At 39.7% G+C, this 23,970-nt stretch overlaps 2 protein-coding genes across 3 annotated transcripts in view; both read left to right on the top strand.

Annotated features, from left to right (window-relative positions):
• The first annotated feature begins 1,067 nt into the window (after positions 1-1,067).
• Positions 1,068-23,970, top strand: part of LOC129765226 (uncharacterized) — a 46,762-nt gene continuing 23,859 nt past the window's right edge. The window contains exons 1-5 of one of the 2 annotated variants that reach the window (XM_055765299.1): positions 1,068-1,216; positions 1,334-3,808; positions 3,870-4,045; positions 4,108-4,318; positions 4,382-4,525. In XM_055765299.1, coding sequence (XP_055621274.1) covers positions 1,379-3,808; positions 3,870-4,045; positions 4,108-4,318; positions 4,382-4,525 — 2,961 coding nt within the window. In that variant the 5' untranslated portion in view covers positions 1,068-1,216; positions 1,334-1,378. The remainder of the gene's footprint in view (positions 1,217-1,333; positions 3,809-3,869; positions 4,046-4,107; positions 4,319-4,381; positions 4,526-23,970) is intronic. The other variant, XM_055765300.1, reaches the window with a different exon arrangement.
• LOC129765228 (tigger transposable element-derived protein 1-like) lies at positions 8,228-10,048 on the top strand. The gene is made up of 2 exons (XM_055765301.1): positions 8,228-9,148; positions 9,200-10,048. Exons 1-2 carry the CDS (start codon positions 8,260-8,262, stop codon positions 9,319-9,321), a joined length of 1,011 nt encoding a protein of 336 aa, XP_055621276.1. The 5' UTR covers positions 8,228-8,259; the 3' UTR covers positions 9,322-10,048.

Below are 23,970 nucleotides of genomic sequence, written 5' to 3'. Positions count from 1 at the left end.
GATTTTTATCACACTAAGTATGGAATACATGTATTTCGTTTCGAAATGCTTCGATGTCGTTTTCATTTCCAATTTCCGGGAAAAGCTTCATGTTGTCGGCATACACAAGTACATTGATACGCTTGAGAACGAAGGAGATGTCATTAACGTACAGAATGAAAAGAAGAGGACCAAGATGATAGCCTTGTGGGACTCCCGAAGTGACTTTTACTGGAGAATTGGAGAATTTTGAAAATGAACAATTTGTTCACGGTTTGTTAGATAAGAATTGAGCCAGTTTAAGAGTCTTTGTTCCATTCCAATTTTCTGCAATTTGAAGAGTAGTAATGGAATGTCGATGCGGGACCCGTCGACCCTTATTCAACAATAATAATATATAGACTATTTCTCTCAGCTAGTCGCAAATGATTTTCACTCCGAAATTCGGAACTATGAGATATGTTGGCATAAAAAGTACAGTAAGTTATTTATAATGCGACATGCCGAGGCACCACTCATTGTCGCATTGGAGGCGATTTTGACCAGTAATTGGACATTCGCGACTGGTGATGACTTTTGACGTGGTGCCATAACTTGGGCCCCGAACTCAATGTTTACAAAAATGTCCAATTAGAGGTAAAAATGTCCAATTGAACGTGTTGCATCACAGTTCTGTCCAATTAGCTAAATGTCGAATTAGATGTAAATTACTGTACAACCAAAATCAAAACAAAAGCCGATACACAAAGTCCAGACAAAAACCCAAGGAACCGTCCCTCTCCGTCAATTATTCTTTTCTACAAATCCTGCCGGTCGTTTTCGTTGAACGTATGCTGACGGGTCGTTACGTTGCCGGTGTATGTAAATGTTTTCATAATAATTGCATGGTAGAAAAACTGACGTAACGTGACGCGATGGGGCGTGAACGTGACGTGGATGTCGTATGTGAATCGCACTTAGCTCACAACGTCTGAATCCGGCTACAGTTTGCATTTTTTCTCAATTCCCACCTATTACATTGTGTACTCAACCTGACGGTCGAAATGCCCCTTTTTTCAATCGTAATCACGCTTGACGCCACCTCTGTCGCGCGACTTATAATTGCTGTCACAGCGACGATAGCATTAGCTGTATCGAAAAACGAGCAAAATACAAAAATATTTGTTTCCTAGCTGAAGTTTATTATATATTGCCGCAAATATTATCATTATAAAGCAAAATACAGTGAGAGGCAAAGGTAATTGTGGTGTTTTCGAAACTGTTCGCATGGAATGAGAAAATTGTGATTGTTTATCAAAGTTTGCCTCCATCGCTACCGCGCAGAGTAAGAATCTAATGTTTACCTTCCTATAAGTTCTAGCGGATTCATATTGGACAAACTTTGAATGAGTAAGCCAGAATGAGCTCAACAGAGTTGGAAAAAAGCACGAACGCGACTTCGTTCGTTAATCTGCCAGTGGATGACGGCTCACTAACCACTCCGATGGCTATCGGTGTGGGCAAAGCGAATGCGGGCGATATTTCCATGAGCGACGAGGAAGGGAGGGTTATAACGACACTGGAAAGTCCAAAATATACTTTTACTTCCACGGCTTCTAAGGATACAGTTATAATTCATAGTCAAACTATTATCAGACCAGCTAAGGCAGGATTGAAAGAGTTAGATAAAGCGGGAAAAGATGCATCGAGCGCTAAGAAAACCGAAGATTTACTAGCTAAAATGAAAAGCCGGTTGAGTAAGCAGATCGATCTGAAACTGGTTACGCCTCCTAAGTCGCAGCAATCGCCTGCGCAGGGCGATACGAGTGGTTCTATTGAAATTCCACACGATTTGATACTGAGCAGTGACATCCCGCAAACTCCACTTTCGTCAGCGGCAGCCGCCAAAGAATTGGAGGATCATGATTTAATTGCTATTCTAGAGGGAGATGACGTTGAAATAACGGAGAATGCTACCGAGATTGAGGTTAGGGTTGGCCGAGGTGAGGACGGCTCGTACAACGATGATCAGGTTTTGGAAGAGATTCAAATATCTTTTGTGGATGAACAAGATGTTGAGCAGGAACAGAAGGATCGAGAAAAGGAAATAGCAATGAGGCAAATGGCAAATTTGCCAATTCTGCCAAAAGGCAGAAGACCTAAGAGCAAGACACAAGTACCATTTCCTGTGATTCCCAAATCTCCAAATGGACCACCGAAGTTGGTTACCATTAAAGGGCAAACAACTATCAAGCCCGTTCCAAGACCAATTGTTATCAAAAACGAACCCGAGGATGAGATCTCCCCACTCAAAAAACACATACCTGTCTCGAAACCTGTTCCGAAGGTTACTCCGGTGGCTATCCACAAAGCCCGTATAATGTCACCACCCGCAACACCAAAAACGGTTATTCCTGCTCCGAAACCGTCACCGAAAGATATTATCAACTCACTGGTATCGGATTGGGACGACGAACCAATTGTTCTGAAAGAAGAGCAACTCAGTCCCGCAAAACAATCGCCAAAGCAACCACGCGTTTCTACGATGGGTCCTCCTCCGATGGGCCCTCCTTCAATTGAAGAACCGCCCAAACGATCCCGTATTATAAAAAAGAAAATTATTTGGGATCCTGACAATCCGGAAACACATATGTCCTTCGCGAGTTTTGTGAAGTCCAACAGAGCCAGAACACAGCCTGAAGAACCGGAACATAAGGACACGCCAGTCACAGCGCGACCGCCAGGTACAGGCTTTCGCCGGAAGCGAGCGGAATCTGTAGCGGTTCACATGATAAAAGATACTCCGTACATACCGCCACCTTTTCTGAAAAGGGCAAGAACACCTGAACCCGTAAACAAAACCATTCGTCCGATCAGCATCCCGAAGGGACCCACCATTACACGCAAGAAAAAAAGTGAAATTGAAAAACTTCTCGGAGATGAGGGCGCCATCAATATGCTATACGATGTTGAATGTGAGAACAGCAACAAGGATCTGCTGAAGGATGCAGATATAAACTTGGATTCCGACGATGAGGATGAGAAGCTGCAAGCAAAGGCGAAAATAATAACCGACGCGGTCATCAAGCAAGGGACGTCTCCGAACGAAACCTCAACGCATGTCCCGCGAGTTAGAACAAAACGTGCATCGACACCCCAACAGCAAACATCAGTGAGCCCAGCTCCGACATTGACAACCACTGTAACCACCACTCGTAAATCCGCAGGAACCGCAGGAAGTGGACCTGGCCGCAAACGTAAGCAGACTTCCGCTTCCGATGATTGGGACTATGTGTACAGCTCCCGCAAAACTAATGATGACGCAATGATCATTCGTCGACGCTCGAACAGCTCCTACTCCAGCTCGACCAGCCCGAGAAGATTGAGTGTTGAGCAGCAAGCCGCCACAAACGAAACTCCGACGGAACCGGCTGAGAGTACAAGTTTTGAGTTCGTCAAACCATCGAGTAAAATATCACCCAAACCAGGCAACATTAAGCTCGACTCATCGCTCGTTGCAAACATGAAAGGAAAACTGAGCAAAGCCCTCGGAAATAAACCCAACGTGAATGACGCTTTGAACGTTTCGATTCCGTCGTCTTCCTCCGCTAGAGAACCTCCGGAAAAGAAAGCTAAAGTATCCCCTAAACCGAAGGTAATGAAGAGTGAAACGATTACAACAACTGTAAAAGTCGCGGAGAACGGCAACTCAAGCTTATCCGGAGAGTCTACACAGGATAAACTTGACGAACTAAAATTGAGTGAATTGAGTTGTAAACTTTGTGGCAATTATGCTGAGGTGGTGTTGGCACCCAAAGAGACCAAGCTTAAAGATGTGTTCACAGTCGAGGTAAGAATTATGGGGAAACTAAAATTAAAAGCACCGGCTAATCGCATATATTCACTTTCAGCTGATGAACGAACTAAAAGACGTACTAAATTCATTGAAAAACGATCCGATCATCCGGGTAGTGCTGATACGCTCGACCGGCAAGCATTTCTCCCGAGGAATAGATGTTTCGTACCTGATCCAACCCAACGCTGAAAAGCGAAAAAATGCTGCGCAAGTTTTCAGCGGTCATTTGCGGTAGGCATGGTTTTCCTTCAATACTTCCACATCATCATCGGCGAACCTTTTGTATCTTACAGAAACTTCCTCCAAATATTGGCCTCGTTCAACAAACCATTGGTGGCAGCTGTTCACGGGGACGTTCTTGGACTGGGCGTCACAATGCTACCCCTGTTCGAGGTAGTTATTGCTCAAGATAATTCGACATTCTACACCCCATACGCAGTGTTTGGTCAACTTCCGGAGGCGATGAAGATTTTCAGCACGAGCAAGAATTTGAAGCCAAAAGCTGTAAGTTATTTACGCCTCATATTCGAAAAAGAAATCTAAAATTAGCTATATTTGCGCGCACAGATTACAGATTTACTATATCTTGGCAAGAAGATATCCGCAACGACCGCTTTGGACTATGGTATTATAACAGACGTTGTGGCGTCGGAGAAGCTACAGGACAGGGCCAATAGCATCACAAAGAAGCTAGCATCCCTTTCGTCGCAGGTAAGTCACTCATACGGCGTGAGAAAAAATAATTCCTTTTCCGAGAAGTTTGTGACGCACTGAAAACTGTTTGGCATTTTTCATAGTCTCGAAGATTTGCATCAAAACCATATTGACCCCTTCCATGAGGTTGTGCACCAGAGAACCAAATTTCAAATCTAGCTCTAGGAGAAAATTGAAAACTTCATTCGAATAAGCACTAGTTATATCATAATTTTTATGAAAAGAATTTGATTTTTATGCAGCAACCTTCGAAGGAGGCAAGTTTAAAAAACTACCTAATAATATTTAAAATATTTTAGGTTTTCACTATTTTTATGTTTCTTGAGATATCTCTGCACTTGCTTAACCAAAGCTCAATGTCTATATAGCTTTGGATGGATAATTTAATACTTGTTTGAGGAGCCGTTGGTTGGTCTAGGTTTCATTTTGCAATTTGTGAGAAACAAGGATTTGAAAAACAGGTCTTTTGAAGCGTTGTCACGTCACAAAAATAGAGCATTTTTCAGTTTATCAGATGAATCTAAGTTCAAATATTTTTATACTTGAGTTTCTCTGAGCAAACAAAGACGGTCAACAACCCACAAAATTTGATTAAGATAGGTCCATATATAGAGGAGCAACAATTGTTTCCAGAAGTTGTTGTCACGTCACGCAAAGTATACAATCGATTCCAGGGTGATGTGACAAAATTTTGACTCACTACAAACACTTTTTTTTCGTTTTCATGTGTACATCACACTAAATTACACAATGTTATAGTAAAATCGAGAAGCGTTCCTACAAGAATCATCAGTGAGAGAATATTTTTTAATTAGATTGGCTTTTTGTCAATCAAACACATTTGGGATGTCGCAACACCCAACTTTTTACTGTTTCCGATTATTGAACATTAATGTTGTATTTTCAGTTCCGTTTCAAAACATACAAAAGAACTTTCTTCTATGTTTTGTCGACAATAGATGAACGTAGATTCAAGAATATAGAATATAATCTTGTTTCGACTTCCGCTTTGCTGATTAAATGATAAAAAATATGTAAAACCCATACGATTTGGGTGTTGGTTGCAGGTGGCGGAATCGAACATCGTATTCCGATGTCATTTTAAAATCGAGGATGGTGACTTCCGGTTCGTTCAAAGAGGTTCTAAAACACCAAAAATGACATGAAATCACACAATACGAGTTTTTTAAAAAACTGAATACACTGGAGTCGCTTTTTACGCGGGGGATACGTGCCGCGTAAAAGAAAACCGCGTAAAAAAAAACCGCGTAAATTCCAAAATCCGCGTAAAAAAAAACCGCGTAAATTCCAAAATCCGCGTAAAAAAAAACCGCGTAAATTCCAAAATCCGCGTAAAAAAAAACCGCGTAAATTCCAAAATCCGCGTAAAAAAAAACCGCGTAAATTCCAAAATCCGCGTAAAAAAAACCGCGTAAATTCCAAAATCCGCGTAAAAATAAACCACCCTAAATTTTAAAATACACGTAAAAAACTAATAGTCAGTGAATTATTGATATAAAATGCAACCCATATTCAAACAAATTGCATATTGTGTGCATATATTGCGTGACACAAGGCTTCACGAAGGTAGCTCCTTGGCCGATTGCATGTAAATACCTGTTTAACCGTTTGAGTGCGGAGAAGCGCGATAGCGCTCCTCTTGTTTCTGCGGGGAGCACCTTTAAACATAGGATTTTGTCTTTCTGGAACATGTTGGGGGTACAAATTGAAAATGTCCAGATTCTACCGCTTATTGCTCATCCATTTTTCGATGGATTTAACACGTTAAGCCCCGATTTTTTCGTGCTCTGCTTCCCATTCAGCGCGCATCAAGAGCGTTTGAACAATATAAGTGTCGGTCCCAGCTCCCGAAGATACTTATTGTATAAATAAAAAACAGTCAGAGATTCAACTAGAAAGTAGTTACAAGTAGGTTTTTACGCATTTTATGCCTGTTTTATCTTTGAATTATCTGTAAATCGCTACAAGTTGTTGTTCCGTCCAACGTGCAACAACCGAGTGGTAAGTAAAGAGCTGTTTGGTTAGGTGGCATGACCAAAATACGTAGAAGCATATTTTAACCCTGCCTCAAATTACTATTTTAACAACAAATTTCAAATGTAAGAGTATACAAACTGTTTCTACAGTATCTTATATATGTATTGGCTACATTGAATTGTTCTAAAAGCATACCTATCTGTTATATGGTCGGTGTTAAGTCAGACCGGGCCATGTGACATTTTTATGATTTCGAGAAAACGAACATAAAGTTTAATGCTCTGCAATTTACAAAGCATTTAATTTTTTCGTTCAATATTGTTCTCAGAAGTTTGAGCTACTCTCTGCCAATACTGTGATGTATGATAGTTGTAAAAAAACATCAAGTATCATGCCAAAAAAGGCTGTTATTTGGCTGCCTATACGTACAAAGTCCGCTCTGACTGAACTAAATGATGTATTTTTTGAGAGTTGGTTCACTATGACTGAACAATTCCGAACAGTATTCGTCAATATATCGTCAAATTTGAACTCATTGTCATCGTTACAGCCTAAATCGCACTCTGAAATAGTATATTTTGCGATCATTCACACTGCATTTTTCACTGATCCGTTCAGTCGGAGTGAACCAATTTTATTTTTATGCAGTCGGGCACAGCGTGTGTTGGTGATGGCTAGCTCATAGTTGCGCTGTGGGAGGGGTACTCGTGGTTTGTGGGGTCGTGTGCAAATTATGTGTGCTGCTAGATGCTGTCGCTTCAGTTCGTTCGGTGTGGAACTGAACACATATAAAAGGACGAAATCGCATTAAGAAGTTATTCGTGATTTAACCTTGCAGTGAAAGTTAAAGTGAAAGTGCAGTTCCTGAACCGTGGTGGTTGTAGAGTCTAGCCAGTTTGTGTTCGGTCGAGTTCGGCCAGTTCCCAGCGAGTTACCCAACCTTGGGGGTAATCGTGTGCAGTTCCGCTTTTCGACAGTTAGCTGAAGACGTCAGCAGTATTCAAAATTTTTGATTAAAGGCATACTCTAAAATGGCTTCGCAAAAAACCGCCTTCAAAAAAAACAGATCAAGAGTGTCTCTTTCTTTGGAAATGAAGCTCAATATTTTGGATGCCCTTCAAGATGGGAAATCTGTTGCAAACGTCGGCAGGAATTTAAAAATCAACGAATCGACTGTGCGTACAATTAAAAAGAATCAAGATAGCATCAGACAGACAGCAGCTCAGGGCACTATCTATGCAACAAAATCCTCATCATATACACGAGATCCATTGATGGTCAAGATGGAAAAGGCACTTCATATGTGGATCGAAGATCACGCGCAGAAGAAAATACCCTTGGATCAGGAATTAATAAGGGAGAAAGCTTTGAGCCTTTACCTTTGGTTAGAGAAGAATGAGCCGTCTTCAAGTAAAAAGAAAGACTTTACCGCGAGTAAGGGATGGTTTTATAACTTTATACGTAGTAATTCCATTCGCAACGTTAAAATCAAGGGTGAATCCGCATCGGCCGATGTTTCGGCTGCAAATAGTTTTCCTCCAAAGCTCGCTAAGATCATAAAAGAAGGTGCGTATCATGGTGACCAAGTGTTCAATGGAGATGAAACGGGTCTTTTTTGGAAAAGAATGCCGTCTCGTACCTACATTACGCAGCAGGAGCAATATGCCAGTGGTTTCAAAGCGGCCAAAGACAAGGTTACCCTGTTATTTTGCAGTAATGCTTCAGGCGACCTTATGTTGAAACCGCTATTGATCAATCGTGCTATGACGCCCCGCTCGTTGAAGGGGGCTGATTTCAACAAACTGCCAGTGCACTGGAAAGCTAACACTAAAGCGTGGGTCACAAAAGCCGTTTTTGAGGAATGGTTTTACGATATGTTTATTCCGGAAGTGAAAACATACTTGGAAGGAAAAGGTTTGGAGTTCCACGTGCTTTTGATTTTGGATAACGCTCCAGGACACCTAGTTATCAAGCACCCAAACGTTCAAGTTGTGTTTCTTCCACCGAATACAACTTCTTTGTTACAGCCTCAAGATCAAGGAATAATTGCTGCTTTCAAGAAGTTGTACATTAAACAATGTCTTCGGTACATCCTCGAAAAGCTTGAAAGCGATGAAACGATGACGGTAATTCAAGCGTGGAAAGAATTTAAGATAAGAGACGCTCTGACGTTCATAGGAAAGGCTCTGTCTTCTATGAAATCTAAAACATTGAATTCGTGCTGGAAGCCACTATGGCCAGAATGCGTGAAAGCTGGTTCAACAGACCCTTCAAATGTGGAAGAATCAGAAATTCTCATTCTGGCACATGCAATTGGAGGGAAAGGATTCAAAGATATGGATAGTAGAGACGTTGAAGAGCTTCTTGAAGACACCGAAATTGAAGATGATGAACTGATGCAGAGTTTAGTCACATCGGAGCCTTTAGAGGACGATGAAGACCGGGATATCAAGCCATGTGATATCGAAGACGGGAATAAATTAGCGGATACCCTCGTAAAACATTTTATGGAAAAGGATCCTTGTGTTGAGAGAGCCGTTTCATTTCGGAATGATTTGAAACTGTGTATGCTTCGCTACAATAGATTGAACGAAAAAACACAGCCAACAGTTATCGATGAAGGTAGTGACATTGATGTTTAAAGTGAAAAGTATTTTAATAATATCTTTACAGATGACGAGGATTTCAGCTTACCATTGGAACGCAGACGATCTCGTCCGATTTCTTCGGATGAGGAAGATATCGCCACATCATCTAACCGCAAACATCCACGTGTTGCTAATGATAGTGATTAGATCAATAAAAGAAATTCTTTTTTCCACTTGACTACAATAAAATTGATTTATGAATACATTGGTAAAAATATCATGGTAAAAAACTAAAAATATGTTTAATTAAATTTGTCTAAATTCCGAAAACATTTGTTTGTATTGTAATTTTTTCAAATTGCAAAAATGCAATTTGAAAAAATTACTTTCGAACTACTGGACCGCTTCACATGATCGATATATCAAATTAAAGCCAATTAGCTAGTCTTTCTTGAAAAAATGTTATACTAGCAAAACAGTTGGATTTTGTTTTCGTAATTATTGATTGTATTTGTTTGCTTATAGTTTACATGATCCAAGGACGCTATATTTTTTTATGTTTCTTGAAAGTTCTGGTTTTTCCACACAAGATAATCGAAAATCAGAAATGTGATTTTTATCGTTTTCGAGTTATGAGTTTGCCGATGGTCCGAAAAATCAGATTTTTCTCTTTTTCTATAAATAACTTTTTTCTAGAAAGAAGAAGCTTTCAAGAAAAAAATATTTAAAATATAGTGCCCTTGGTCACGCAACCATATAAACTATAAAAAACAAGTACAATCAATAGTTACGAAAACTTGGCAAAATTGGTTGTACTGTTCGAAAAATGAGAAAAAATGTTACTCTATGTTTCTATATTTTGTATTTTATATGAAACATCTAAATTGGTAAATTTTATCAACAATTAGAGCGACAAAAACTCTAAAGTTTTTAATTTGTTATTAATTTTATCAAAAAAAAAAAAAATGCATAATAAACTTGATTGTTTCTTGAAATTTAATTGAAGCTTTCTGAACGCTCTATAATTTGTTCTTCGACATCTAGCTCCTATATTTTCTTATTCCGCAGCAATATCATTTTAAACAATTCCTGGTGAGTCTTCAATTAGAATTTCCTAATTACCACGGTTTTTACTCCATTGTACTTATAATATCCAATAAACTTTCACCTTAACTTTGAAATATTACTTTTTTTCTTTCTTGAAAAAAGGCTATTTGAGATATAAGACTTTTTTTTCAAACTGAGTGTATTATAGTCCAAAATTGTATATAATCGAACCATAGATAATCGTGTCAGTATATAATCGACTCTGTATATAATAGAGTGAATATATTACTTCAGAAATCCGGTTTCATTATTGTGGTTTTAGTTGAAAACCTGACCAAGAAAATTCATTTTGCTTTCGTTGGATTGCGCCTGCGAACTATGTGCTACAAGAACGGAGCTTACAAACATCTTTACATCAGTTGCTCCACAATTGGACTGTACTTGCATCCTAATTTGTGGACTATTGCTGTATTTGCCTGAAAATAGAGTATCCAAACTACAGTTCGGAATATGAATCATGCGTCGAAACTTGATTCAAATTCCGATCACTACTTTAATACTAATTTTAAAGAAGATGTCTGCATAAAAGATTTCTAGTAGATCCATACCTTTTATAGCACTTAACATGAAAACAGCATACAAAATAGTTATACAACTACAAAAACTGAAAAACTGCGGAATTTGCTAACGCAAACAATGTGTTATTGGTTTCGACACATTTTTTGCAAATGCTTAGTCTTATGAATTATAAGCTGTATCGATACCTGTAAATGTTATTTGAATGTAGCCAATACCTCAAACAATGTCAAGGCTTTCATTATTCTATTATTTATAACATTAAAGTTTAGTAAATTTACATTTGAAAATTAAGTGTTCGGAATTTGAGACAAAACAGTACTTTGAGCTCCATCAACCAAATGTGTCTATCTTTTGAGTCGTAGTAAATGATATCTGCTTCTATGAAATGCTATAATATGCATGAACAAATTCAGTTCAGAAAAAAGCAAAAAGCGTTTGAACTTTTTCACCGTGGAGAAATATTAGGTTGTCTTATGTCCGATTGGGGCAGTCTTTCTTTGGAAAAAGTAAAAAGCCTTTGTGAATCACGAATATACATATTTTTACTGGTAGATGAAGAACAATCGCTAAGATCGGACGCAAATAGATAGCATCCTTTTCTCCAGAATAGTAAAAAAAAACTTGAACCCTCGAAACTGTATTTATTTCTATACAAACATTTGAAACAAACCATCTCGATTACTACGGCAAAAAACTTCACCACATATGGTTAAGGGTGCTTCAAGTAACTCAATTTTCAAATTAGGCTTTTCAAAAGGAATTACATTGCTTAAAAGTGGTATCTCTCATTCGTTCAATAGATTATTTTCAAAATTACACAAATGAATTTCGAATACTTATTCAACCATTGATCAAAATATCCGACAAATCTTTTGACATATTGTAAAGTGACAGTCAAAAAATATACGATGTTACATACTTCTGTCCGGTACTGTGAGTAAATTTAACACTTAACGCCCACGTTTAATCTGGGAAAGCAAATAGCGCAAAAAAAGAAAATGTAGAACTGGTTTTTCCTAAATGAACAAATAAATTCCTATTTAACAATCATAACATTTTCCCCTCCAACAAATATGTCACCAGAGGAGAATTTTCGATCATTGCTTTCTACGGAAATCAAGTAAGGACGCAATACATTTTAGATGTAAGGATAGTTTTCAAGAATTGAGTGTGAAGTGTGAGTGTGAATGAGAATGTATGAATGTATGAATGTGAACATTGTTAAAATGTCCTTACATCCCATCCTTTTCCTAATGAAAATGTGTCACCCTTCTAAACTCGAGTCGACCGCGAGTAATCGGTTTCCTATTTTATTAACCATAGAATTAAGGAAACATGTTAATATATTCTAGTTAAAATATAGTGATGAATTTGGCTCCTTTAAACTTATGCAACTGAGCCTGTAAAAATAAACGATTTAATTAAAAAAACAGTAAGGACGTTGGTCCAAATGACGAACTAGCCAAAGGCTGAGTGTCATAAATAAAAATAAAAAACGGGGACATATCTTTCACATTTTTTAGATTGGTGTTTGACATCTCTTGAAATTTTTTTTGAATTCATATCGCTTGGAGTCTTTTGAGTAAAATTTACAAAAGATATTTCATATTAAATTTGTGTTGAAACATATAAAATTTCGCTGAAATACATCCGAAACAAAAAAAGGGGATCAAGCTCACATTACTTACACTATTGTTGTTTATTCTTTTTCCATTCGGTTACCAAAATCGTTTCAACGCTAGCTGAAATCGAACCCAGAATCAGGTACCAATTTCGCCAAGATTGCGACAACGTTATCACGAGAATACTAAATCTTATCCCTCAGATATACCGTGTTAACCTCGAGCAAACCACAGTTATTTAACTCAATTCCCAGGAGACAAACATAGAAAAAATGAATTTGGCTCCAAATATTGAAGCAAACGTACTTAAGTCTTACAAATGAACAAATTGAGAAGAAAATACAACATACCGCGTATAAATCGATTCTTTTGGAAAAACCGCGTAAATTCCGAAATCCGCGTAAAAAAAAACCGCGTAAATTCCGAAATCCGCGTAAAAAAAAACCGCGTAAATTCCGAAATCCGCGTAAAAAAAAACCGCGTAAATTCCGAAATCCGCGTAAAAAAAAACCGCGTAAATTCCAAAATCCGCGTAAAAAAAAACCGCGTAAATCCCTAAAACCGCGTAAAAAAAGCCGCGTAAAAAAAAACCGCGCAAAAAAAAACCGCGTAAAAAGCGACTTTAGTGTATACAGGAATCCACGTTTATTTATTCATTACAATCAAAAGACCTGGACATGAGTGCCCTAATGATACCTATTTAATTAATAACATAAAATACTTAATCTACTTAAAACTATGCCTAACTGGAAAGAGCGGTCAAGAATGATACATCGGTAAAGGTAAACAAATCAATCGTTCTCTTGTTTGTCCTGTGCTAATTCTTGTTTATTTACTGTTTTTGACTATCCTGTACAACGATTTTTGTGTCAACGAATCAACAAATCATCGCTACATCGAAATCACCTCGAGTTTGATTGCCTACCAGATATCGAATCTATTTATTTGAGATCTAAAAAGTTATCGCCCAGTGGAACACAAACAATGGCTAGCACCTCAGTTTGCCACTCTTGTGCTTTGGAGATAAATGAAGTGGAGAAGATTACTTGTGACGGCTTTTGTAATTCAACCTTCCACTTGAAATGCGTTAAATTGTCTGTTGCTACTCGTGAAACAATAAAAAACTGTGCCCAGATATTCTGGCTATGTAATTCTTGCACGAAAATGATGAAAAATGCCACATTTCGTCAGGCCATTTCATCTACTAATAAAGCCATTGAGGCTTCTCACGATATGCACAACAAAGCTCTCACTGAGCTGCGAACTGAAATTGAACAAAACACTACCAAAATAAACTTGGTTTTGGAACAGTTCCCTAACGCATCGAATCGGCAAGTAATAGAACGGCCACCATTGAAAACAGGCCCGCTTGACAATTCGAGGAAACGTGCCCGAATCGACGACGAGCCAAGGAATGAAGTCGTTGCTGGTACCAGACTAACAAACTCTGCTGTGATAGTACCACTAGCGGTGCGCCCGGAGAGAGCTGATTTATTCTGGCTGTACTTGTCTGGCTTCGACCCCAAAGCTACAGAGGATAACATTCGTGAACTTGCAAAGAGTAACTTGAACACAAATGAGACCGTTGACGTTCGAAAATTAGTTCCTAAAGGTAAAAATCTTGACGAACTTACTTTTGTTTCGTTCAAGGTCGGTGTTGTGTCGAGTTTGAAGGAAGTCGCACTTTCGCCCGCAACATGGCAAAAAGGAATCACTTTCCGGGAGTTTGGTCTCGAAACTCGAAGTCCATTTCAATTCCGACGGTGAACATTTTCTTTCACTACACCGCCCGCACTTACCCGCACGCCCGAAAGATGACGAGAGTGTAATGAGAAATTCGTCATCACGTACCGATCTATCTGTTTACGTTCCAAATCGCACACCGAATCGACCCGCTCTATTTTCATTCACGCTATATTACCAAAATGTGCGTGGCCTTCGCACCAAACTCAGCGAACTTCACATGGCTCTCTCTATTTGCGACTACGACATCTTAGTGTTTACCGAAACTTGGCTTAACGAACTAATATTGGATACAGAGTTGACTGATGAACATGTGATATATCGTTGCGATCGTTCCGCTGCCACAAGTCGCTTTCGACGTGGTGGTGGAGTATTGATTGGAGTTAAACGGCACTTGCGAAGCAATGTTGTGCATGTCGATAATGTCAACCAGCTGGAACAAATCGTTGTTCGTGTTGCTGATGACAACAGGGATCTATTTGTATGTGCGATATACCTGCCTCCCAATACTGAACCGATGAATTATGAGCAACACAGTGCATGTATTCATCGTATTTGCAACCATATGAGAGATAGAGACAGGATACTGGTGTTGGGTGATTATAATTTGCCACTGCTACACTGGGGCTTCGATGAGGATATCGGAAGTTTCATACCAACCAATGCATCATCTGAACAGGAGACTACTCTGGTGGAATCGATTCTTTCAGCCGGGTTACAGCAAGTAAATCAACTGACGAATGACAATGGGAGAATGTTAGACTTGGTTTTTATCAATGACATAATGTGTTGTGAAATTTTCGAACCCCCCATGCCGTTGATGAAAATAGATCGCCACCATAAGCCTTTTATTGTCAAGCTAACCGTTTTGAATATGACACGTGTGGATAGTTATGAGGAGCAATATTACGACTTCAGGCAATGTAACTTCGTTGATTTGAACGCTAAAATTTCGTCGATTGATTGGAGCGAGATTCTCACAGTGGGCACAATAGATGAAGCTGTTAGCCGGTTTCATCGAAAGCTGGATGGAATCATTCATGGGAGCGTACCTTTGCGCAAAAGGTTTGTTCAACCGAAGGGTAAACAACCGTGGTGGAACAGAGATTTAGGGAATCTTCGAAATCGACTTAGGAAGGCACGAAAGCGGTATTTCCAACTGAGAGGCGATGATCAAAAGACTGTTGTGCGGGAATTAGAGCGCCAATTCAACTCTTTGAACCAAGCATGCTTTAGATCTTACATAAGCCGTGTGCAGAGTGACGTCAGGACCAAACCACAACAGCTTTGGAGACACATCAAACTACATTTATCGTCCAATGGAATTCCTCAGAACGTTTTCTACAAAGGCAGTACATCGTCATCATCAGTTGACTCAGCTAACTTATTCTTGTCCTTCTTTCGAAGTGTGTTAAGTAATAACTCACCACCTTTGTCTGAACGGTACTTGAGTAATCTGCAGTCATATGACCTGAACTTGCGGCTTATTTCATTCACCGAAGAGGACGTCTACAGGAAGCTGAGCCGTCTCGAAGCCTCGAAGGGAGCCGGACCGGATAAGTTGCAACCTTCTTTCATCAAGACATGCAGCTCCTCGTTGGCTTTGCCGTCTACTTTGCTTTTCAACCGTTCGCTGAGAGAAGGGCAGTTTCCCGCATTATGGAAAACTGCATCAATAATCCCTATTCATAAATCAGGTGACGTCCACAATGTGCAAAATTACAGAGGAATATCGATTCTGAGCTGCATGCCGAAAGTTTTTGAAAGTATGCTGCTGGATCTCATATACCCATCTGTCCGCCACATCATCGCAAACGAACAACATGGGTTTGTCAAAAAACGGTCTACCACATCAAATCTCATGAGCTACGTTTCTCTGCTAATTGACAAAATTGAGAAAAGGCAGCAGGTTGACGCCATTTACGTGGACTTTTCGAAAGCTTTCGACCGCGTTCCTCACGCCCTTGCTGTGGAAAAACTGAAGCGATACGGGTTTCCACTTTGGCTAACCAATTGGATTAATTCGTATCTGACTGATCGTAGTGCACACGTACGGATTGGCTCGTCAGTTTCATCGCCCTTTTCTGTCACCTCTGGCGTGCCGCAGGGCAGTCACTTGGGTCCTCTGCTCTTCGTACTCTTTATTCACGATATTTGCGCTGTTCTCAAATCGCCTAAGTTGATGTATGCAGACGATCTGAAATTGTTTCGTGTAGTAACATCAAGTATGGACTGCTGTGCTCTTCAAATGGATGTAGATACTCTGCTGGGATGGTGCTCAATAAATGGCATGGAGGTGAATATTAGGAAATGTCATGCGATAACATTTTCGCGACTTTGCTCACCAATCACATTTGAATATACGATGGGGTCGACCGAAGTGGAAAGAGTTGCAGCCGTCAAAGACCTGGGTATCGTGCTCGACAACAAGCTAAAATTTACGCAGCATATTGCAACGGTCACCGCTAAGGCTTTCACCGTTCTTGGGCTCATTAGACGCCACACTCAGGCATTTAGAGATGTCTATTGCGTCAAAGCATTGTATGTGTCGCTCGTACGCAGTATAGTGGAATACGGTGTTACTGTTTGGGCCCCATACCACGCTGTTCACATCGCTCGTCTGGAACGTGTGCAGAAAAGTTTTATCCGATATGCTCTTCGTCATCTCCCCTGGCGCAACGACCAACATCTGACCACATATGAAGAACGCTGCGCACTGATTCACTTACCGACACTGCAGAAACGACGAGAATTTCTCCAGAGACTGCTGATTTTCGACCTTCTTAACAACAATCTTGACTGTGCTGAAGTTTTGGGCAAGCTTCGAATCAACGCTCCAGGTAGAACAACCAGACAATTTGTTTTCTTCCGGCAAGCAGCACATCGTACTATATACGGACAGAATAATCCCTTGGATGTTTGTTGCCAACGGTTCAATGAAGTGTATCATTTGTTTGAATTCGATATGTCCAGAAATGTGTTTGTTATAAGGATTCAATAATTGAATTTTAGTCTGTCCGACAATTTCTTGGCGAAGACTGAATAAATAAATAAATAATTCCTTAAACTTGCGCGAGATAAGTGGAAGTCATAAGACAAGTAGCAACGGTTAAATACACGAGACATTGTAACTGTAGTTTTGTGCGAGAGTGAGGGAGGCAGAGAAATGTATGTGAACGCAGGTTACGAAGGCGTATATTAAATCGGTCGACTGAAGAAGATCAGCACTATCGATTTTCGAGGAAATTAGATCGGATATAAAAGTAGTCTTCGCTACATCTCTAAGTAGACTGAGCAAATCGAGTCCGATCAATTTACAACGATCCTCATAGCTGGATAGATTCGAAGGATCACTCCAGGGCGAGTTACGTAGGACGAAACGGACGAATTTCCGCTGGATCGCCTCAATTCGCTGGACACTATTTTGATAGTAGAGAGACAGCATATTCAAGATGACGCACTAAAGCACAATAAAGAGCTTTTATACAATGTTGGTTTTTGAATTGCTTGGTGATGCGAAAAATGATGAGATATGGTCGCTGAACGTTAGCTTTGATTCTAGGACGATACCAAGATAGTCACAACACGGTTCAAAGAGATATTGCGTATTTTATACGAAAATGTTACAGGCGATCATTTCCGCGTGAACGATATGACCGAACACTTTGCTGAATTTAATACCATTCTATTGGTTTCGCAGCAATCAGAGAAAATATCGAGTTGTTGTAGGAATATCGCATCATCGACACTATTTACAGTGTAGAACAATTTAAAATCGTCCGTATATGCAAGTTTGGGACACTTTAGACAAAGATTAATATCATTGAGGTAAAACAGGAATATGTAAGGGTCAAGATGACTTCCTTGAGGTACGCCCGATGTCACCCGAAAAGGAGATGAAACGGTGTCCCCGATTTTCACTGACATCACACGATCAGTCAAATATGAGTGTAACCAGTTCAAAAGAAAACTATAGAAGCCTAGGCGTTGGAGTTTGACGACAGTGATATCGTGATTGATTTTTGTCGAACGCGGCCGAAAAATCTGTATAACAGCATCGATTTGGTTACGAGACTGTAGAGAGTGGGCGTTGAACGATCTATACAGCACCAGATTTGTAGAAGTTGACCTTCTGGGCATGAAACCGTGTTATTTATCGGAAATGTAACTGCTGCAGGCGTGTGAGATGGATCAAAGGATCGTCTCCCTATATAATTTTTAACGTCCTTCTTGCTGCCTTTTTTAAAAACAGAGTCAAAACGTTGTCACGTGACGCTGGAATGGGTCTTTTATATTATTTATTCAGATCAATCGCAATTAACCTTTGACAAGAATGTCTATACGTTAACCATTGAATATCTTGTGAAAGTACATTTATTCCAAACCGTCACAAGTAACTGGTTCATTATGCCGCTGAATCCAAAAATCTTTTGAATTCTTCGAGCTTATGGTAATTTATTTCGTAGTAACATTGCAGTAAAACTCCGATGATGCCACGGTGCAGAATATTCGCGAATGCAAATTAAACATCCAGTTTTTGAAATAAATATTAAAAAACAATTGAAGTATCAACAACAGGAAGAGCACAATTAGGCCCTTTGATGCGAACGTTGAAAATTACCGACGGGTTCATTGCATATCGTAAATCTATAGGCCATCATCAGTCACAAACCCATTTTTATTCATTTGCCCCTCGAACATTTTGACAGAAATTGAATATGACATCTATTATTGATATATAAGTGCTTTCTAACGGCTGCGGCCAGTTAACACATTAAGGACCGCACGTTTTGGGGCGAACTTGAACGCTTCATTTGTTCGGATTCCAGGAATGAGATCGTTTTCTTCGATGTGGATGAGACGAAGGCGAGCCATCGGTAGGCCTTGTTAGTTTCTTGGCAAACCAAGGGTTTAACCTTCAAGTGTAGAACATACGGGTTATTTCGTTATCAATCCGTAACAGACGGAACGCGAAACACGAGAAATCTCGTGAGCGGTCCGCAATAGAGGTGTGCAAATCAGCTCATCATGATGAACAGCTCTGATCATATCAGCTCATCTAAATGAGCTGTTCTTTATGAACAGCTCTTCAGCTCAGTTGTCAGAGCCGACTTTCAATTTGGGTCCCAAACTCGATAGCCACGAAGCCAGTTTGAAAATGTTAAAATTCAAATGAAATTTTTCACACCATATTATTAATTACTTGAAACACGTATTCCATACTATTATTTACAACAGACTCGGCGAGTACAACATTTCCGACATTTTTACTGAGGCTTTACATTACAATAGAAAGTTTTCTTCAAAAAAAAAAAATCTTATGAGATTTTTGCACCGCCTGCAAACAAAGTGTTTTTCATTGAAATAGAATACTCATTTGATACACAGAAGTTAATTTTCATTAATAATTTGAATTTTAAAAACGTGTTCATTCTGCCTGAGAGCCAATTATTATTTTTGGCGCCCCCTAAACTGGTAAACAAAGCTCAATGCCGTCAACGCGAATATAACAGTTGAAAAGACGAGGGACAAATGAAACTAAACTGATGTCTTAACACGAAGAGCGAGAGACGGTCAGTTCATTTGAATCTTACAGCTCACACACTCTCTTCAATTCTACAGCTCTTTTCTCTCCTTCATCATCATCAAAGTGAGCTGAAGAGCTGTTTGATTTTTTTTGCGAGCTGTTCCGCGTCAACTCACTTCAAAGAGTCGATTCTTCGGAACAGCTCATGAGCGGATGGCACATCTCTAGTCCGCAATGTGTTAAAGAGCAGTCCAGTAAAAGTACACCCAGTCAGCGAACAACTACTCTGCTCAAATATGCATGGTTGACGTAGGCGCCAACATGACCAGAATCCAACTTTTTACTGATTCACATTATTTACCGTGTTATACATACTCCAAACGTATAAACATGGTATGTTTGTTCGAAAACAATCGAGATTCATTGAGAAACTCATTTTGACGTAGCAGCCATTTGTATGCAATAATTACGTCGCTCCTATAAGAATCAAGCTCCATTTTAATAAGGTCAGAGTTAACCATATTTTCACCTATATACGTTGTTTTTTGTATAATGAATAGACCCACAGTCCTGAATTATTTTGGAATCGAATTCCGCAGGTTCCGGAGACATGGCTGAAACAAAGCCAAGGCCTAGAGAAATCCTGAAATTCATAGTGTGAATGTCAAATTTGGTCATTTTCAATTAGCTCATTTAAAGTCACTTTAAGCGTTTATAGATCCACTGTGGTCACCCATACATATTCCAGATTGATTCTTCTAGCGGAATGGACTTTGTCGATCTGAATTAAACTCAATCTTGAGATATATCAAGGATACTAATTGGTGTGAATTTTAACAGTCATTAACGTATTTGGATGTCTGGTCATATTCGGCCTGCTTTCTGTACTTATCCCAAATAAATAGGGTTACTACTTCTGTATTCATCTAATCCAGAGGTACACAACCATTTTTTTAGAGGGGCCACAAACACCTGTTAGTCATGGTGCCGCGGGTCGGAAAAAATAAAGAAGGGCGCTGTCCATGATACAACCGCATTGTTAACATTGGGCTATAAAATCCGAACCGAATCGGATGTGTGATAGAGTTACGATGGAGACAGCAACCGCTGCGGAAAAAATTGTCGCCTTCAGTTTTCCATCGAAGTGTGCAGTTTTATAATCTGGAAACAATCCTCGAATTGACGAAAATTTGTTGATTGGATCGGAAAAAGTTACCGATAAGTCATTCACGATTTATCCGTCATTCTGCTAGTGACCGGATGGCAGCGGTTGCCTTTCTCGTGCCCGAATGTATAGTTTTGTTTTCCAAATTGTCGTTTTTTGGCGACTGGAGGCGAACGAATTGAGAAAGTTTGAGTCTGCCACTATAATTTCAAATATCGTCACCAATAAATCCGAACATGCTCCAAAATTCACAGAAGCTCCCTTCCAGCAAAAAAAAGTTATAAAAATCAAACTGCTTTTCAATACTTGGGATATTATTTTAGAATACTTCGAAATTTTTGAAATAACTCTTTTGTCGAAAGTTTTTTAGCCCTGAAAAGGACCTATGAGTTTGCGTGGTATTGTAGAAGCAGTTGAAGTTGGGTGATTCATGAATCATTCTTATTCTCGCAGAAACAATACACGAAATTTGTGTAAAAATTTGAACCAATCCTGCAAATATTCGTTTTTTGATACTGAGATTTCCTTACGGAGTAATTTTACCTTTAGGGTCCGGAATTCATTCTCCAGATCTTGTATGTTCCCATCGTAGAGTCCGGGAAACGCCTCTAACACAACGTTAATGTTTGTCAAATCATAAAAGTTTCTGGGATTTAACATTGCCGCAGCCTTGAGCATCGGATCACAAAATCGAATCTCTCTCACTTGATCAGCTCCACGAAAAACTGCGACAAATATCCTTAAAAAGGTTTTGCCTTTCGCTGTCCATTGTTCTGATAGTGTCTTCTGCTACCATTCCAACCTAAATATTTTTACCGCTTTTCAAATTGTCTTCAAAGTCAGTAGCATTGGACATTGAAATTGCAATATTTTTTCTTTCCACATTGTCCGTAGAACGAACGCTACATTTGCTATTTCTATTTCATAAAAACATGTAATGGTTTCTAGGGTTTTCATTATGTTACAAATACAATTTTGTTATAAATAAAGTAACTTCAGATGGATCAACCAGAAGAACCCGCCGGGCCGCAGGTTGAGTATAGCTGATCCAATCGCTTTTCACATTCATGTTATTCGTAGCAAAAAGCACTATATGCTTCTTCATATCATGTACATATTCAGCCATTCCATGCCAAACCGATATGGTGGTTCTTAGATTTCTTTAAAAATTGGTAATTTTGTTCTTTGTCGCAAAGTATTAGATCCGTATTTTTCAGAAATTCATCACTTTTGAACTACTGGGCTTCGCTTCGCTTCTTTGTTTCAGGGGGCTTCAAACTTTGCAGTTCATTCGCCTCTGCCGGATCGATCTGGCCGACCAATATATCAAATTGAAGCCCATGAACTAGTCTTCTTTGAAAAAATACCATACTTTTAAAAAAATATCTATGTTGTTTCCGTAATTCTTTTTCTAGTTCAGAGGTTTTCTAGCTTACATGGTCTCGAGAACAGAGCGCTGTATTTTTCATATTTTTTTGTTTAAAGCTGAGTTTTTTACATAACATATCCACAAATCAGAGAGGCGTTATTTTTTGTTCCTAGGTTATGATTTTTCAAAATTAACCGATGGATCGAAAAATCTATTTTTACATCTTTTTCCCCACCACAAAAATTCATTACTTTTGAAAACCTTGCATCTCCAATGTAACGCTCTCGTTTTCGAAGCATTGAACTCTCACCCCGTACAAAAATGAAACACATAGTCCTACGTCAATATACCAAAAAATTAAAATGAGAATTTTTGCGCTTACGTCACTGCGAGATTACGGCAGTACACTTGTCAGCCTGCGAGTATACTGCAACTTCGGATTCCTGGGGTGCGACAAAGGGTCCGTGTCGCGAAACTGTGAGTTTTAACAAGAAAGGAGAGTTACATCAAAATCTACCGTTGGAAGCTCAAAATCGAGGTGGTATATAAACCCGTCAAGCTGAGTATTGCTCGATTTCATTCGTTGAAGTGCTATTGCGTATATTTCGTTTTTCCATATGGTTTTATTTTCACGTGACAAATCTCGCACGAAACTCTACCAGTATGAAGTTTTTCCCTTTGATTAAACGTTTCAAGCTGGTTCTCAAGATCTATATACGTATGAAAATTGTCCATGATTCTACGTTTCCAAAATTCTTCGAATGCGATCGTTGTATACACATACAACCAGTACACCATGTGTTTGGGATTGTCATGAGTACTCGAAATACGGGTCTGGTTCTCCGATTAAAGGGTGTGTCACATCAAATTGCATCACGGAAAAAACGCTGTAGAAATTTAATTTTTAGGAATTATATATTATAATCAGATAAGAGTGTATAGATCACGTTAGCCATGCTTCACTGTAAATTTTTCGTAAATTTGGAAAAAGAGCGTCGTGAATTAATCCTGCGCACTCATTTCGAGAATCCGGAGTTGTCACATCGGGACATCGGTAAGATGCTGGGAATCGTCCAATCCACGGTCAGCAGAGTACTAAAACGATACTTCGAGAACCTAACCATCGACCGGAAGGTGAAGAACGGTAAAAATGGATGCTCCGTCAGTGAAAAAGATCACAAGCGCGTAGTTAAGCAGTTTAGACGTGATCCGAGAAGTTCGGTCCGGGATGTCGCCAATAAGCTGAATTTGTCAAGTGCATTCGTCCAGCGGACCAAGCAGCGGGAGGGCCTGCGTACATACAAGGTTCAGAAGGCTCCTAACCGCGACGAAAGGCAAAACATGGTGGGGAAGACGCGAGCCCGGAAGCTGTACACCGAAATGCTGACGAAGCCGCATTGCCTGGTAATGGACGACGAAACCTACGTCAAAGCGGACTTTCGTCAGCTGCTGGGCCTGTTGTTCTTCTCCGCAGAGGACAAATTCAGCGTTCCGGAGGAGATTTGCAAGCAGAAACTATCCAAGTTTGCCAAAAAGTACATGGTGTGGCAAGCGATCTGCTCTTGCGGAAAGCGGAGCGCCCCCTTCGTGATGACCGGCACGGTAAACGGGAAGGTTTACCTTAAGGAGTGCCTACAGAAGCGCTTACTACCACTATTGAAGCAGCACGAGGGCCCGACCATCTTCTGGCCGGATCTCGCTTCATGCCACTATTCAAAGGACTTGTTGGAGTGGTACGAAGCCAACGGGATCACCTTCGTGCCAAAGGAAATGAACCCGCCCAACGCGAGAAATATTGGGCGAT

The sequence above is a fragment of the Toxorhynchites rutilus genome, chromosome 2, assembly GCF_029784135.1.
Source record: "Toxorhynchites rutilus septentrionalis strain SRP chromosome 2, ASM2978413v1, whole genome shotgun sequence".
In the NCBI taxonomy this organism is placed as follows: Eukaryota; Metazoa; Arthropoda; class Insecta; order Diptera; family Culicidae; genus Toxorhynchites; species Toxorhynchites rutilus.
The sequence above is the reverse complement of the archived record's forward strand: the minus strand, read 5'-3'. Positions and strand labels throughout refer to the sequence as shown.